This window comes from Scylla paramamosain, chromosome 16 (genome assembly GCF_035594125.1).
Source record: "Scylla paramamosain isolate STU-SP2022 chromosome 16, ASM3559412v1, whole genome shotgun sequence".
Classification (NCBI taxonomy): Eukaryota; Metazoa; Arthropoda; class Malacostraca; order Decapoda; family Portunidae; genus Scylla; species Scylla paramamosain.
In genome coordinates, this window is record NC_087166.1 from 12,867,501 (window position 1) to 12,880,130 (window position 12,630).

At 47.3% G+C, this 12,630-nt stretch overlaps 2 protein-coding genes and 1 long non-coding RNA gene across 10 annotated transcripts in view; 1 reads left to right on the top strand and 2 right to left on the bottom strand.

Annotated features, from left to right (window-relative positions):
- LOC135108065 (uncharacterized) overlaps nt 1-12,630 on the top strand; it is a 165,907-nt gene that overhangs the window by 34,619 nt on the left and 118,658 nt on the right. For all 8 annotated transcript variants that reach the window (XR_010272135.1, XR_010272134.1, XR_010272133.1 and 5 more), the window contains exon 2: nt 5,766-5,979. Coding sequence is in view for 1 of the 8 variants with exons in the window: in XM_064018660.1 (XP_063874730.1) it covers nt 5,766-5,979 (214 nt within the window). In the remaining 7 variants the exon portion in view is untranslated. The remainder of the gene's footprint in view (nt 1-5,765; nt 5,980-12,630) is intronic.
- On the bottom strand, nt 1,970-5,806 carry LOC135108064 (leucine-rich repeat-containing protein 24-like). The gene is made up of 3 exons (XM_064018659.1): nt 3,931-5,806; nt 3,754-3,828; nt 1,970-2,034 (listed from the first exon to the last, which is right to left on the bottom strand). The coding sequence occupies exon 1, from the start codon at nt 5,803-5,805 to the stop codon at nt 3,943-3,945; it is 1,863 nt and encodes a 620-aa protein (XP_063874729.1). The 5' UTR covers nt 5,806; the 3' UTR covers nt 1,970-2,034; nt 3,754-3,828; nt 3,931-3,942.
- The window catches only part of LOC135108066 (uncharacterized), a 130,435-nt gene continuing 128,083 nt past the window's right edge, over nt 10,279-12,630 (bottom strand). Inside the window, exon 3 of the long non-coding RNA XR_010272137.1 lies at nt 10,279-12,623. This is a non-coding gene — a long non-coding RNA (uncharacterized LOC135108066). The remainder of the gene's footprint in view (nt 12,624-12,630) is intronic.

Below are 12,630 nucleotides of genomic sequence, written 5' to 3' on the forward strand. Positions count from 1 at the left end.
GCTCTGTAAGGAGTGACAGCTTGCTGGGTGCCTTCCGCCGCTGCTGCTGCTGCTCGCCTCCCCCGCAGTCTGGCCTCCCTGGAGGCTGAATGCCACTTAAAGGATATCAGGAAGGCTGAGGCTCGTGAACAAGCGGCAGTGCAATCTTAATAGTATTTCTCTGTCACTGTCACCTTCTCATTCAATATCATTGAGGGAAATAGGAAAACGCTGATCCATAGAAAGAAAATATCGAAAACATAAAAGCAACTTAACCTTAGAGTGAAGAGCGCGTCAGCCTGCACCTCACCCACCTGGAGGCTGATCCACCGGCGCGAGTCAGCGAGTCGCGCTTGTCCATTCTCCTGCTGAGCCGCTTCTGCACGCGGTAATCCTTGAGGTAGTTCTCCAGCTGCACCGCTGGGTACTGGTACAGGAACGAGTTGGCCAGGTCCCCCGCGCCCTCCAGGGACCGGTACACCCCTCTGAGGGCAGCGCGAGAAGGCAAGTTAAGTGCAGCGTGATCAAAACTTCCGTGGTGGGGCTGAAATTAAGGAGGTAGCGGGCCGTGAACCCCGCGTACCTGGGCACTGTGGGACGCGCTGCCTGAACAATGGAAGGGAATAAATATGGTGGCTCGTCCCCGGAGTGGCGCAAAATTGTCGTCACTCTTCTGGCGGAGGAGTGACAGAGGGAAGGGCGCGGAGGGTTGATAAGCATAATAGCAGGGGAGAGCCGGCAAAAGTGTTTCCTGAGGGAGACGTCTCGTACGGTTTTCTGTTCGAGTTTCCAAGACGTTGAGCTTCTAAGGCTTTCAATCTTCCCCCTCTCTCTTCTCTCTCTCAGTGTCCTTCCTTCCCTCTCCTGTCCTCCCTCTCTCTTCTCTTCCTCTTCAGGATCTATATTCTTACCCTGAATCTGCCATCCCTGCCCCTAACCCTGCCACTTAAATCGATAGGATGCCGCACCTGTATTCCTCCTTGTCACCCTGCTAATGACCTTTCTGACGCTATATATCCATGACCTTTGTGACCTTTTCCTGACCTTTGCCAGTGCATGTCTAGTTTCTCTTTTAAAATGCAGTATTCCTTTCTCTTGCAAAGTAATCCATGCATCAGTTTCCCTCCCATTTCCCTTCCCTTCCCTTCCTTCCTTCCCCTTTCCTTCCTGTCTGCTCTGCTTAATCGTTCATCATTCCTTTCCTGTGTCCTTGTGTTCTCTTTCTTGATTTCTCCTTTATTCTATCTTATATCCCTTTACCTCTCGTCTTCTCTCCTCTATTCACTAAACTGCCTTATCTTTTTTGTATTTTTCTTTTCCTTCAAGTTCTTATCCCCAATGTCATCTTATCTCATATCTATCTTACCATCTTCTTTCTTGAATCTTCCTCTCCTCCCAGCCAGTCTCCTATCCCATCATATCAGATCATCCTTCCTCTCAGGTACTTCACTCTACCTGTCTCGTCAACTCATCTTTTTCCTCTTTCTTTTTCCCTTTCGTACATTCTCTCTCTCCTCCATCTTCCTTTCATTCTCCATGTTTAATAATCTTCCCTCAAATATTTACTTACCGCGGACTTCATTTATCCTCCTCCTTCTTCGTCCTCTCCATTTACTTCTCCTTTAATAACTTTCCCCACACACTTACCTATCCATCTTCTCATTCTCTTCCCTGCTTCGTAAATTTTGCCTCCACTGTCTATTCTTTCCCTCCTTCCTATTCTCATTTCTTGCTGCACGTTCTTCTTAGTCACCATCCATCAGCATTTTCCTCCTCTTCTCCCTACCTTATTTTCCGCCTCCAAGCACTCCTCCTCTCTCGTATATCCTTCCATCTCCTCCTCCTCCTCCTCCCCCTTCATTCCATTACCTGTTAGCACTCATGAGCCTTCGCAGTCTCCTTGCATCGTGGTTTCTCGTGATGGCGTTGTCGTCCTTAGCCAGCATGGGCGTGGAGGGCAGGGAGGGGTAGCGTGTGGCCGGCCGCCGCCCTCGTGGGTAGGAGAAAGCGTGGGTGGCAGCCTCACTCATGGCCAGGTTAAGAGCACTGTAGCACCTGCGCGGGAAGACAGAGGCGGAGTGTACACTTTAACGAGGGAAGGTCAGGGGATGCGGACGTGGCAGGGAAAGGTGAGGTGATACTGTGATCAGGTGCAGGTGAGGTGGTGGCGGTGTTAATGAGGACTGGTGCGGTGGTGGTGGTGGTGGCGCTGGTGGTGTTAGGGGACCAGGTAAGATCCTGATGAGGGCTAATGGGTGCAGGTGAGACGATGCTGTGTTTAATGGCGCAAGTTGGACGGTGACTTGGGTGAAATGTTGTTTCTGATTACCGAATGTTCCAAGTTAGCGAGGAGAAAGACCAAGAGGCGAGAGTTTGTTGGTGGAGTAAGTTAGGGAAGCAATAAGGCTGGAACCTGTGGCCCTTGCCTGAACACACCAACAAGTAATGCACGTCATGACCTCACTGGATACCTCACCATGTCCCCTTTGAACCGCAAGTGAGAATTTAGCACGAGTATACACAAAAAAATTAACCTTAAGAAAAAGCAATAGGAGTTAAGGAAGGTCAGTAGATGCCTTAACATGTCTCCTTTGAGCTACAAGTAGGGATTACAAGCGAACATACAGAAAAAAAAAAAAAAAAACATTGCCTTGAGAAAAAGCTATGGAAGTGAGGGAAAATATTTGACTGACGAAACTCGGTGTTGATATTGTGTTAGTGAAATGACGAGGTGAGTGACGCGCAGAGGGAGCGTCAGGTGTTGAAGGTGTAATGTGAATCGTCACGTGGACAGATGGAACACCTGCCACAGAGGAATTTCATTTTGCTAAGTCGATTACGTTCAAAGCATATACGAGTACACGCAGATCTCTCTCCACACACACACACACACACATGCACACATGCACACACACACACACACACACACACACACACACACACACACACACACACACACACACACACACACACTCTCTCTCTCTCTCTCTCTCTCTCTCTCTCTCTCTCTCTCTCTCTCTCTCTCTCTCTCTCTCTCTCTCTCTCTCAACTGTTAATCAGATTTCTTTTTTTTTAACAAAATTAATTGTCACAATAAATCAAAGCGAATTCAGTGGCACAAATATTCTCACTCCCGATTTTTTAACCAGAGAGAGAGAGAGAGAGAGAGAGAGAGAGAGAGAGAGAGAGAGAGAGAGAGAGAGAGAGAGAGAGAGAGAGAGAGAGAGAGAGAGAGAGAGAGAGAAGGGGGGCAAAAACATCGGTTCAGGGAGATAATTATGTCCAGCGCATTACACATATTAACACAATTTTAAACACACGCCATTTTCCAGATTGCAGTTTTTTTGTAATTAGTAAATGGGCGGCGGGAAAGGGTTAATTAATGGGCGCAGAGACAGCCACGCACGGAGGCCACGCTCTGTTGTCCTTTAGGGGAGAGTGAACGAGCCCTGAATAACCTCACTGGGCAGGCGGCGAAGTGGTGGTGGTTGTGTGGTCACCTTGTGTGTGTGTGTGTGTGTGTGTGTGTGTGTGTGTGTGTGTGTGTGTGTGTGTGTGTGTGACATGAGATGCAGTGGTGAATGATACAAAGTGGAATTGCTGCCTGTGTCCATTATGTTGAAGAAAAAAGCCGCAGGGAGGTGCATAACGTTAATGATTGTGTACGCATTTTCTGATGTGTGTGTGTGTTGTCATGAGAATCTGTGTCTCTGAAATACGCAGGTCTGTCCTTGAGGGTAAGGGTGAGATATGGTGTGTGGCGCCGTGACTCACCTGGCGTTTAGGGAACTGGGGTCGTACGGCATTCGATCCCTCTGTCGTCGGTCGTCGTACAAGTAAGGACGGTGTCTGTAGAGAGCGAGGGAGGTCGTTAAGGAAGAAATGACTGTTGAGTAAATGGAAATGAAAAGATGAGGAAAGGGAAGAGGAAAGCGAGGATGTGAGACTCACTTTCTGGCAATGTTATTGATGTCCTGGGGGTGGAGGCTCTGGCGGGCCTCTCGCCTGGGGGCGGGGTAGGGCAGGCCCAGCAGGTCCTCCAGCTGTCCGTTGCTCACCACGGACACCACGGACCCCGTGGGGCTGCACTCCCTCCTCAGGATGTCCGTCTCGAACTCCAGGTTCATGAGACTCTCCTTGTCCGTGAGCGCGCTGTGCCGCCGCGGCAGCTCCGTGGAGGGTAGCTCCACGTAGGAGATGGTGCTGGGCGAGCGTTGGTGTCCCCGCATGTCCTCCAGGACGTCCTCGCGGTACCGCTCCAGGCTGGAGTTGTCGTACCTTCCGTTTTCCAGATAGCCCGAGCGAGTGTAGCCTCCGTTGACGGCCCTCCGGCTGCAGCCACGCGTGGTCTCTCTGCAGCGGGTGGAGCGGCGGCGCGTCAGACTCGCCGGAGGGAATAATGAGGTAATCGGAAGGCTTACGCTGGTGCGTGGCTGAGGGGCGCTGCGCCACAGGGGCGGGGATGGTAGTGGCGTTGGCAGTGACGGGCTGAGTCTGTGGTATCGTGCAGGTGGCGTTAACGCCCCGCATCTCCCGGTCTTCCTCCTGCCTGCGAAACCTTCGCACCCGCTGGCGGCGGTGGACGATGCAGCTCACCAGCAGCAGGATGGTGACCAGCACCCCGAGGCCCGAGAGGAGGCTGCCAGTCATGTACTTTTTGTCCACGTACACCAGACTCCCTTCTGTCTCTTCCCTCTCCACTTGCAGTGTGAGGTTGGCCTCGCTCCTCCCCGCCTTGTTCTCTGCTACGCAGGTGTATGTGCCCTGGTCCCTCGGCTCCGCCCTCATGATAGTCAGGTTGGACATGACGGCCGACTGGTCGGCAATCATCTGCTTCTCTAACCGGTAGCGCGTGGACTTTCTCGGGGTTCCCAGCGGCTGTTGCCGGAATAGCCAACTGACAGAAACCTCCACGTCAGCGTCAACGCGACACACTAGAGACACGCTTTCATCCTCGTTGGCCTCGAGGTGTTCCGTAACCGCAGACACGTGGGGCTCACACACAAACTCGTCCAGCTCCAGGAAATCCCAGCTGGTGCCGCTTACCCGCTTGGGCCGCGCACAGGTGGGTGCCGTGACGCTGGTGATCTTGTGGTCCAGCATCCACTGCCGCATGGGCCGCAGGCGACAGTCGCAGGTCCAGGGGTTGTTGTTGAGGTTGAGGCCGTGCAGGGCCTTGAGCGGCACCAGAAGGTCCTGCATCAGGTACACCAGCAGGTTACCGGAAAGCTTGAGCACCTCGAGCGTGGCGAGACACCGGAACGCCTTCGGGTTGATGTTTCTTATCCTGTTATTGGAGAGGTCAAGGGTCACCAGGTCAGGGGATGGAGCAAAGGCATCAGCGGGGATGGTGGCTAGGTCGTTGTGGGCGAGACTCAGCTCTCGCAACCCCGGGATGTCGATGAGAGCGGCGGTGGGCACGACGCGCAGCAGGTTTTTGCTCAGGTCAAGGTCCACCAAGTTGTCCAGCATGTTGAAGGCGCCGCGTTCCAGGTGTTTTATCTCGCAGTGGTTGAGCCACAGCTTCTGCAGGTTGACCAGACCTGTGTCGACGAAGGCGTCACGAGGCAGGACCTGCAGGTTGTTGTGCTGTAGGTCGAGCACCTGAGTGGACGGGTCCAGCTGACGAGGAATATCTATGAACTGGGCACCAATGCACGTCACTGTCTCTTTTCCGTCTCTCCACTTACACTCACACACCTTCGGGCACTCGCCAGCCGCCCCACGCAACACACACAGCCACAATAGCACCCACACCAACGCCTGTATCTTTCGTCTTTTTCCAGACTGACGTAGTCCGCTACAAGACCGGAGTGTGCTCATCATATGGAGGGCGAGAAGTCACCATCCTAGGACGTCCACACTCAGTCCCGGGCGTGCATAGGGGTCCTCACGCCCGCCAGGACGTCCTCCACCCACCGCCTCGTCTCGGTGCCCATCGCTTGGCCGTCTGCTGCACCGCTTCACCCTTTCGGGGCGAGGGGGTTCAGCAGAGCAAAGGTGAGGATCGAATCGCACGAGGTCATTTCATTTAGTGCGGCAGGAACCGCTCAGAGGCACCGCCTGTCAATACCACCTCGCACACCCCCGCGTTCTCACTCGTTCACTAATGAGCAGCCTCCTCGACCTGGCTTTGTCAATATTTTTCATTACTCATATACACTGCCAACAAAAGACGCCTCCCACGCACGTCTGATGCCTGGGGCGCGGCAGTCTCGCCACTGCTCACTACATCCCAACGTCTTGGCTCCTCAGTCAGCCAGCTTGAGTGTGAGGTGTCACGCGCTGCCCGCAACCACACGCTCAGGTTACACACCCGCGCTGCCCGCACCTCACGATCAGGTTGCACACACGCGGTTCACTACAGCCTCTTGTCTATGTGCTTGTGCCACGTGCGAGGGCATGGGAAGCATTTCGAGAGCACCTATTACTTTTTCAAGGTCCAACACTCGCCCAATGCGCTCGTTCTTCACTCGCCCTTCACCTGTCCCCCTGCACCGCTGTCCCAGTGGTCCTTACACGTCTTTACAAGTGGAGGTAATAAATTCATTGCTGCAGTTCATTTTCCATCAGTATTAGCGCATCGTCACAATGAGTGGAAGAGTTTAAGGGCAGTGAATGACACTGTATTTGCGCACTGTGGTGAATAAGTCAGCCACTTTTCCCGTCCACCTCCATGCAGCAGCACACTCCACTCTGCTCCACACACGCACACACACATACACGTGATGGTCCGGGAGGCTGTGCAAGTCCGATGCTTTCTCCCTCTCTCGTCTTTTCTTCTCTCTTTTTTTCAGTCACTTTCTGTTGCTGCTTCACATCCTTCTTGCAATCCTGTGTCCGTCTCCTGCCCTCAGATGAAAAGGAAGAGTAAAAATGAGTATTACATTAGTATAAAATACTACATCCATATTTCTTTAGCAGTTATAGAGGAGCGAAGGCAGAAAATATCCACTTGCTATAAAATAAATAATGAAAAATGAACTAAATGAAGAAAAACGGTGAAAGAAAAACAACTTGAGAGATCAGATGAAGCATAATCCGAAAATTACCTCACACACACACACACACACACACACACACACACACACACACACACACACACACACACACACACACACACACACGCATGATCATGGGTGTGATGTAAAGTGAGGTTCGTAAACAGCATTCTTTATGGCCGCTCCCCGTCCGTTGTTTCCTTTGTATATCACATTCTTAGGCATCTCGCGAATTATGAGAATATATTGGCTGCGATTCCTACTTTTCTGTCTTTTCTTTCTTTCATTTAATTTCTTTCCAGTTATCTTTATTGTTTTCTTTCTTGGATCTTTTTTTCGTATAAGTAATTATTATTTTTTGTCTTTCATTTATGTGTGTGTGTGTGTGTGTGTGTGTGTGTTTGCAAGGAAGTATAAAACGGGATGAGGCAGAGATGAAAACTCGTGATTAAGGAGGAGGAGGAGGAGGAGGAGGTGGAGGAGGAGAAGGAGGAAGAAGAGGAAGAGAAAGAGAAATAAGAAAAACAGGAAGAGGAGAAACATGAGGAGAAGGAAGGGGGAGGTGCGGCGGATGAGGCAACGGGGTAGCTAAGAAAATAATGAGTTTTGAGCTAATAAAAAAAGAAAAACAAAAAGTTAGCTGAGAAATTATGAAGTTAACAGTATAAGCCGGAAACTTTCGCTGACAATTAAGATGTAAAGAAAAAAAAAAACGAAAAATAAGATGATCGTAAATTAAATATTCAGAAATTATAGACTCGTAAAAATAAACAAAGCTGACCTTCTTTCTTATCTCTGGGGTGCAAGTGTCTTATGTTGCATTAGAGTAAAATAAAATTACTTTATTTGGAATAGAATAGTAATAAACAAATAAACAGTTAGTCATTTCTCTTTTTTTTCTGATGTTTCTCCTCCTCCTACATCATTTTTATACTTCTTTTCTTTCTATTCTTCTTCCTCCTCCTCTCTCTTCCTCCTCTTCCTCCTTGTATGCATCATTATCATCATTACTAATACGACTATTATTACATTATTCGCACGCACGCACGCACGCACACACACACACACACACACACACACACACACACACACACACACACACACACACACACACACACACACACACACACACACACACACACACACACACACACACACACACACACACACACACACAAAAATACATTTCTATTCCTGTCCCTTCGGAAATACAAAATATGACTATCCTTTCTTTATATTTTCTCCTAAACCAATATTATATAGGTAACTTGATTTTAAACTTTTATCTTCACTATTATTATTACCTAAGGAGAGAAAGTGACAGAGAAAATACTTGATTCCCGAACTTGAGAGAGAGAGAGAGAGAGAGAGAGAGAGAGAGAGAGAGAGAGAGGGGGGGGAGGGTAAAAATAATATCTGCTTCTATTCTTCAAGATTGATTTAAGTTATGAAGATTATTCCAACTTAGATTTTCGTGAACTTAGCGGGAATTGTTCCACATCACAATCCTTCCTCTCCCTCTCCCTCTCCCTCCCCCTGCCCCCTCCTTCCTGTGTGTTCTGTCTCCTTCTGTCTCCATCGCTTTAATATCTGGCAAGCTGCGTTTCATCACAACTCTCTCTCTCTCTCTCTCTCTCTCTCTCTCTCTCTCTCTCTCTCTCTCTCTCTCTCTCTCTCTCTCTCTCTCTCTCTCTCTCTCTCTCTCTCTGGTCCTCCCTACACTTCCTCCTTCTCCTCCACTTCCTTTTCCTCCCCAGTTCTCTCCACACCTCATGCACCTGTTCTATATCTCTCCTTCATTGCTCACTTTGCATCCTCCTCCTCCTCCTCCTCCTCCTCCTCCTCCTCCTCCTCCTCCTCCTCCTCCTCCTCCTCCTCGTCCTCCTTCCACCTCCCCCTTGACGCTCAGAAATCACCTTCTTGATTGACTTGAGGCGAAACAGTTCCCTCGAATTGAGTTGGTCGTAGCGTTTGGAACTACTAGAGTTGAGAGAAGAGAGGACGCCCCTCCCGCAGCGGCTTCTGAGGCCCTAATGATGTGGTGATGTCGGGATACAAGGGTGAGGGTGTGTGTGTGACTGTGCTAGTGGTACGTGTATGTGAAGCAGGGAGAAGAGAAGGTACTGTATAGTGTGAAGGGGAGAAGAACATGCAGGTGAGGTTCTGTATGGGAGGGAGCTTAGCTGAAGAGTCTTGTTGGTATGGGTTGTAATGCAAGAATGGTGTGGTAGGTATGTGTGTGTCAGTAAGAGAGGAGGGAAGGTACTGTGGTGAATTGTTTGTACTGAGAACTTGGGAGGTTTTGCATGGGAGTGTGCTTGGTTAAATGATGATGTGGGGTGTAAGTTGTGAGGGAAAGAGAGGTGTGGTGTTAAGTGCGTGTCCGTCAGAAAGAAGGGAAGGTACTTTGGTGAATTGTATGAATGGAGGACTTAAGAATAAGGTTTTCTGTGGGAGGATGTGTGGCTGAAGAGTCTTGTGGGTATAAATGGAAGAGCAAGGAAGAGGTGGCGATAAGTAGGTGTTAGGGAGAGAGGAAGGTAATGAATTGTATGAAGGGAGGAAAAGTTAATATGAATGTTTTGTGTAGGAGGATGCCTGGCTAAGGGGTTTTACTGGTAAGGATGGTGATATAAATAGGTGCGCATCAGTCAGGAAGAAGATAATGTACTTTAATGAAGAATACAGAGGAAAGTTAATGTAGTGAAGAAGTGTTCCGTTGTGTATGTATTGCTGGTAGAACTGTATTGCATGATATCAATTAATTTGCTTTCCCAGCCTCTTATCATGCTAATTTAATCATATACTGATACTGTAGCGCTATGTATTCCTCATTAATATATTCTCCAAGTAATTATTTGATCACTTGCTTATTTTTATTGTTTTAATTAACTTTTTTTTACTCTTCTCACTTGACATAATTCTCTGTTTATAATTCATATGTCGTTAATGAGTTGTTTAATTCACCAAAAACAATTTATATTAGCTTCAGAAAGAGATAGATAGACAAAGATAGATAGATAGATAGATAGATAGATAGATAGATAGATAGAGAGAGAGAGAGAGAGAGAGAGAGAGAGAGAGAGAGAGAGAGAGAGAGAGAGAGAGAGAGCAAATAAAAGACAGATGCCCGTGTGTCCTTGTGCAATAAAGTGTCTTGATGTTTCCCTTTTTGCTCTAGTTAACGAGGATAGAAGGTGGTTCTCTCTCTCTCTCTCTCTCTCTCTCTCTCTCTCTCTCTCTCTCTCTCTCTCTCTCTCTCTCTCTCTCTCTCTCTGAAGGGAAAAAGCGTCTTGACGAGAGGGAGGAAAAGAAGGAAAAAGCAATGGAGGAATAGGAATGGAAAGATATGGAAGGAAGGAAGGAAAAAAGGAGAGGAGAAATAGAGAGAAGACTAGAGAGACATGGAAGGAGAACTGGCAGAAGGAAAAGAAGACGAAAAGGGGAAAAAAAGAGGAAGAGAAGGGGAAGGGAAAGACATGGGATAAAGAATAACAGAAGAAAGAAGAAAAAAAAAGAGAGAGAAAATGCAAGGAGATTAAATGAATGGAAAGAAGAATAGGAGAGAGAAAACAACTGTAAAGTGAAAGAAGGAATAAGGAATGAAGTAAAGTTAGGAAGAGAGTGAAAAGATATAGAGTTGATTAAAGGTAGGGAAGAAGAAGACACTAATAAATACAAGACGTAAAGGGAAAGAAGGAAGGAAGGAAGGAAGGAAGGAGGCGTAGGAAGAAAGAGGATTACGTTTGTCCAAGGTTATTGCGGTTTCTTAAACACAACATTTTGCGCGCCAATGAGAGAGAGAGAGAGAGAGAGAGAGAGAGAGAGAGAGAGAGAGAGAGAGAGAGAGAGAGAGAGAGAGAGAGAATTTAACCCTTTTCTTCTTTTAATATCGGATTCCTCTTTACTTCTTCTCCCTCCTCCTCCTCCGTCCTCCTCCTTTTCCTTCTCCTCCTCCTCCTGCCACTGAGGGATGTTTCTCCCGCTATTTCTTGCCTGAAGGAAGAACTCGGAAGACGAACAACGGATATTCCCTCGCTCCTCTCTCTCTCTCTCTCTGTGTGTGTGTGTGTGTGTGTGTGTGTGTGTGTGTGTGTGTGTGCATCATCATGTGTGTGTAAAAGCATCTCTGTTTCTGACATTGATGCAGAGGTTGTGGTAGTGGTGGTAGTGGTGCTTCCTCCTCCTCCTCCTCCTCTTCCTCTTCTTCCTCCTCCTTCTTGTCTTCTTCCTCTTTCTCCTCTTCCTCTCAACAAGGTCACCGCTGCGCTCTTTGTCTGCCTGTGACCCCGTGAACGTAAGAAATAGCGTTTGTCTGTCTGTCTGTCTCTCTGTCTGTCTGTCTGTGGCCTGATATCCGCATTGGTGTGTGGATAGATGTTTAAACTATTCCATTGTGCCCTTGACTGGGTTTATTTTTCCTTCTTTTCTTTTTTTTTTACTTTTCGTATTTCTTTGTGTGTCTGTTTTCCTTTTTTTGTCTCCCTGAATTTCAATCTTCCGCATTTCTAAGCAGCATGACGATTGGATGGCGAGGAGGAGGAGTAAGAGGAGGAGGAGGAGGAGGAAGAGGAGAGGGAAGGGAGGAGGAGGAAGAAGAGCTGGTGGTGGTGGTGGATGTGGTGAAAGAAGAGGAGGAATAAAAGAATGAAGTAAAAGAAAAAGAAGAAAAAGTAATTTTAAAACGATTGTGCGATAAAATGAGATGATAATTTTTCCCTGAACTGAAAATTTGATAATCTCGAGATGAAAAATAAGAAAATGTACAAGTTTTCCTCCTTCACTCTTACACCCTGTTAGGCAGAGTGAGTGTTCGGGTAAATTATACTTATAACGAACAATACGATAAAGATTACATTATTTGTGGACCAGAGACACAATAACGTAAATATTTGTCAGGTGGAGTCGTTAATTCATTCATTTTGTTTTGGCCTTAGTAGATGTATTTTCAGTGTTATCTCATTCTTAATTTGCTCTCTTTGGCTTTTTGTTCATTAAGATTTATATTTCTAGTGTTTCCTAATTTATTTGCGGTCAGTGTCTCAAAAATGTTTCCTTTTTTTTTGGTTTATTTTCACTAGAGGTTATATTTCCAGTCATATCTCATTCATTTTCTGACCTTGTGTCTCAAACGATATGTTCTTTTTGGCTTCTGTTTAGTGTGGGTTACATTTCCATTACTTTCTCATTCATTTGTGAACGCGGTTTCTCAAAAAAAAAAAAATGTCCTTGATTATGTAATCTAAGTGTTATATTTCCAGTGTTTGTCAACGAATTTCCAGTCATAATGTCTAAAATAGTATTGTCTTTGTCATGTTTTTATTAGGTGTTATGCTTCCATTATTTTATAACCTATTTGCGATCGTAGTACCTCAAAACAATGATTTCACTCTGAAGAGCTTATATCTTCAATACTTTTTAATCTATTTGCGGTCGTAGCGTCTAAAAATGTACTGTCCTTGGCAGGTTTCCACTAGGGGTTATATTTCCAGTGATTTGTAATCTATTTGCGATCGTAGAGCCTTTCTTTTCCTTCATCTCATTGCCTGGTGGTGTCTGCGACGTGGAGTGGGAGGGGAGGCGGTGGCGTCGTGGCAGGCGAGGGTGTGGGAATCAGACTCTCGCGCCTCTCAGCTCGCGGCACTGGAAA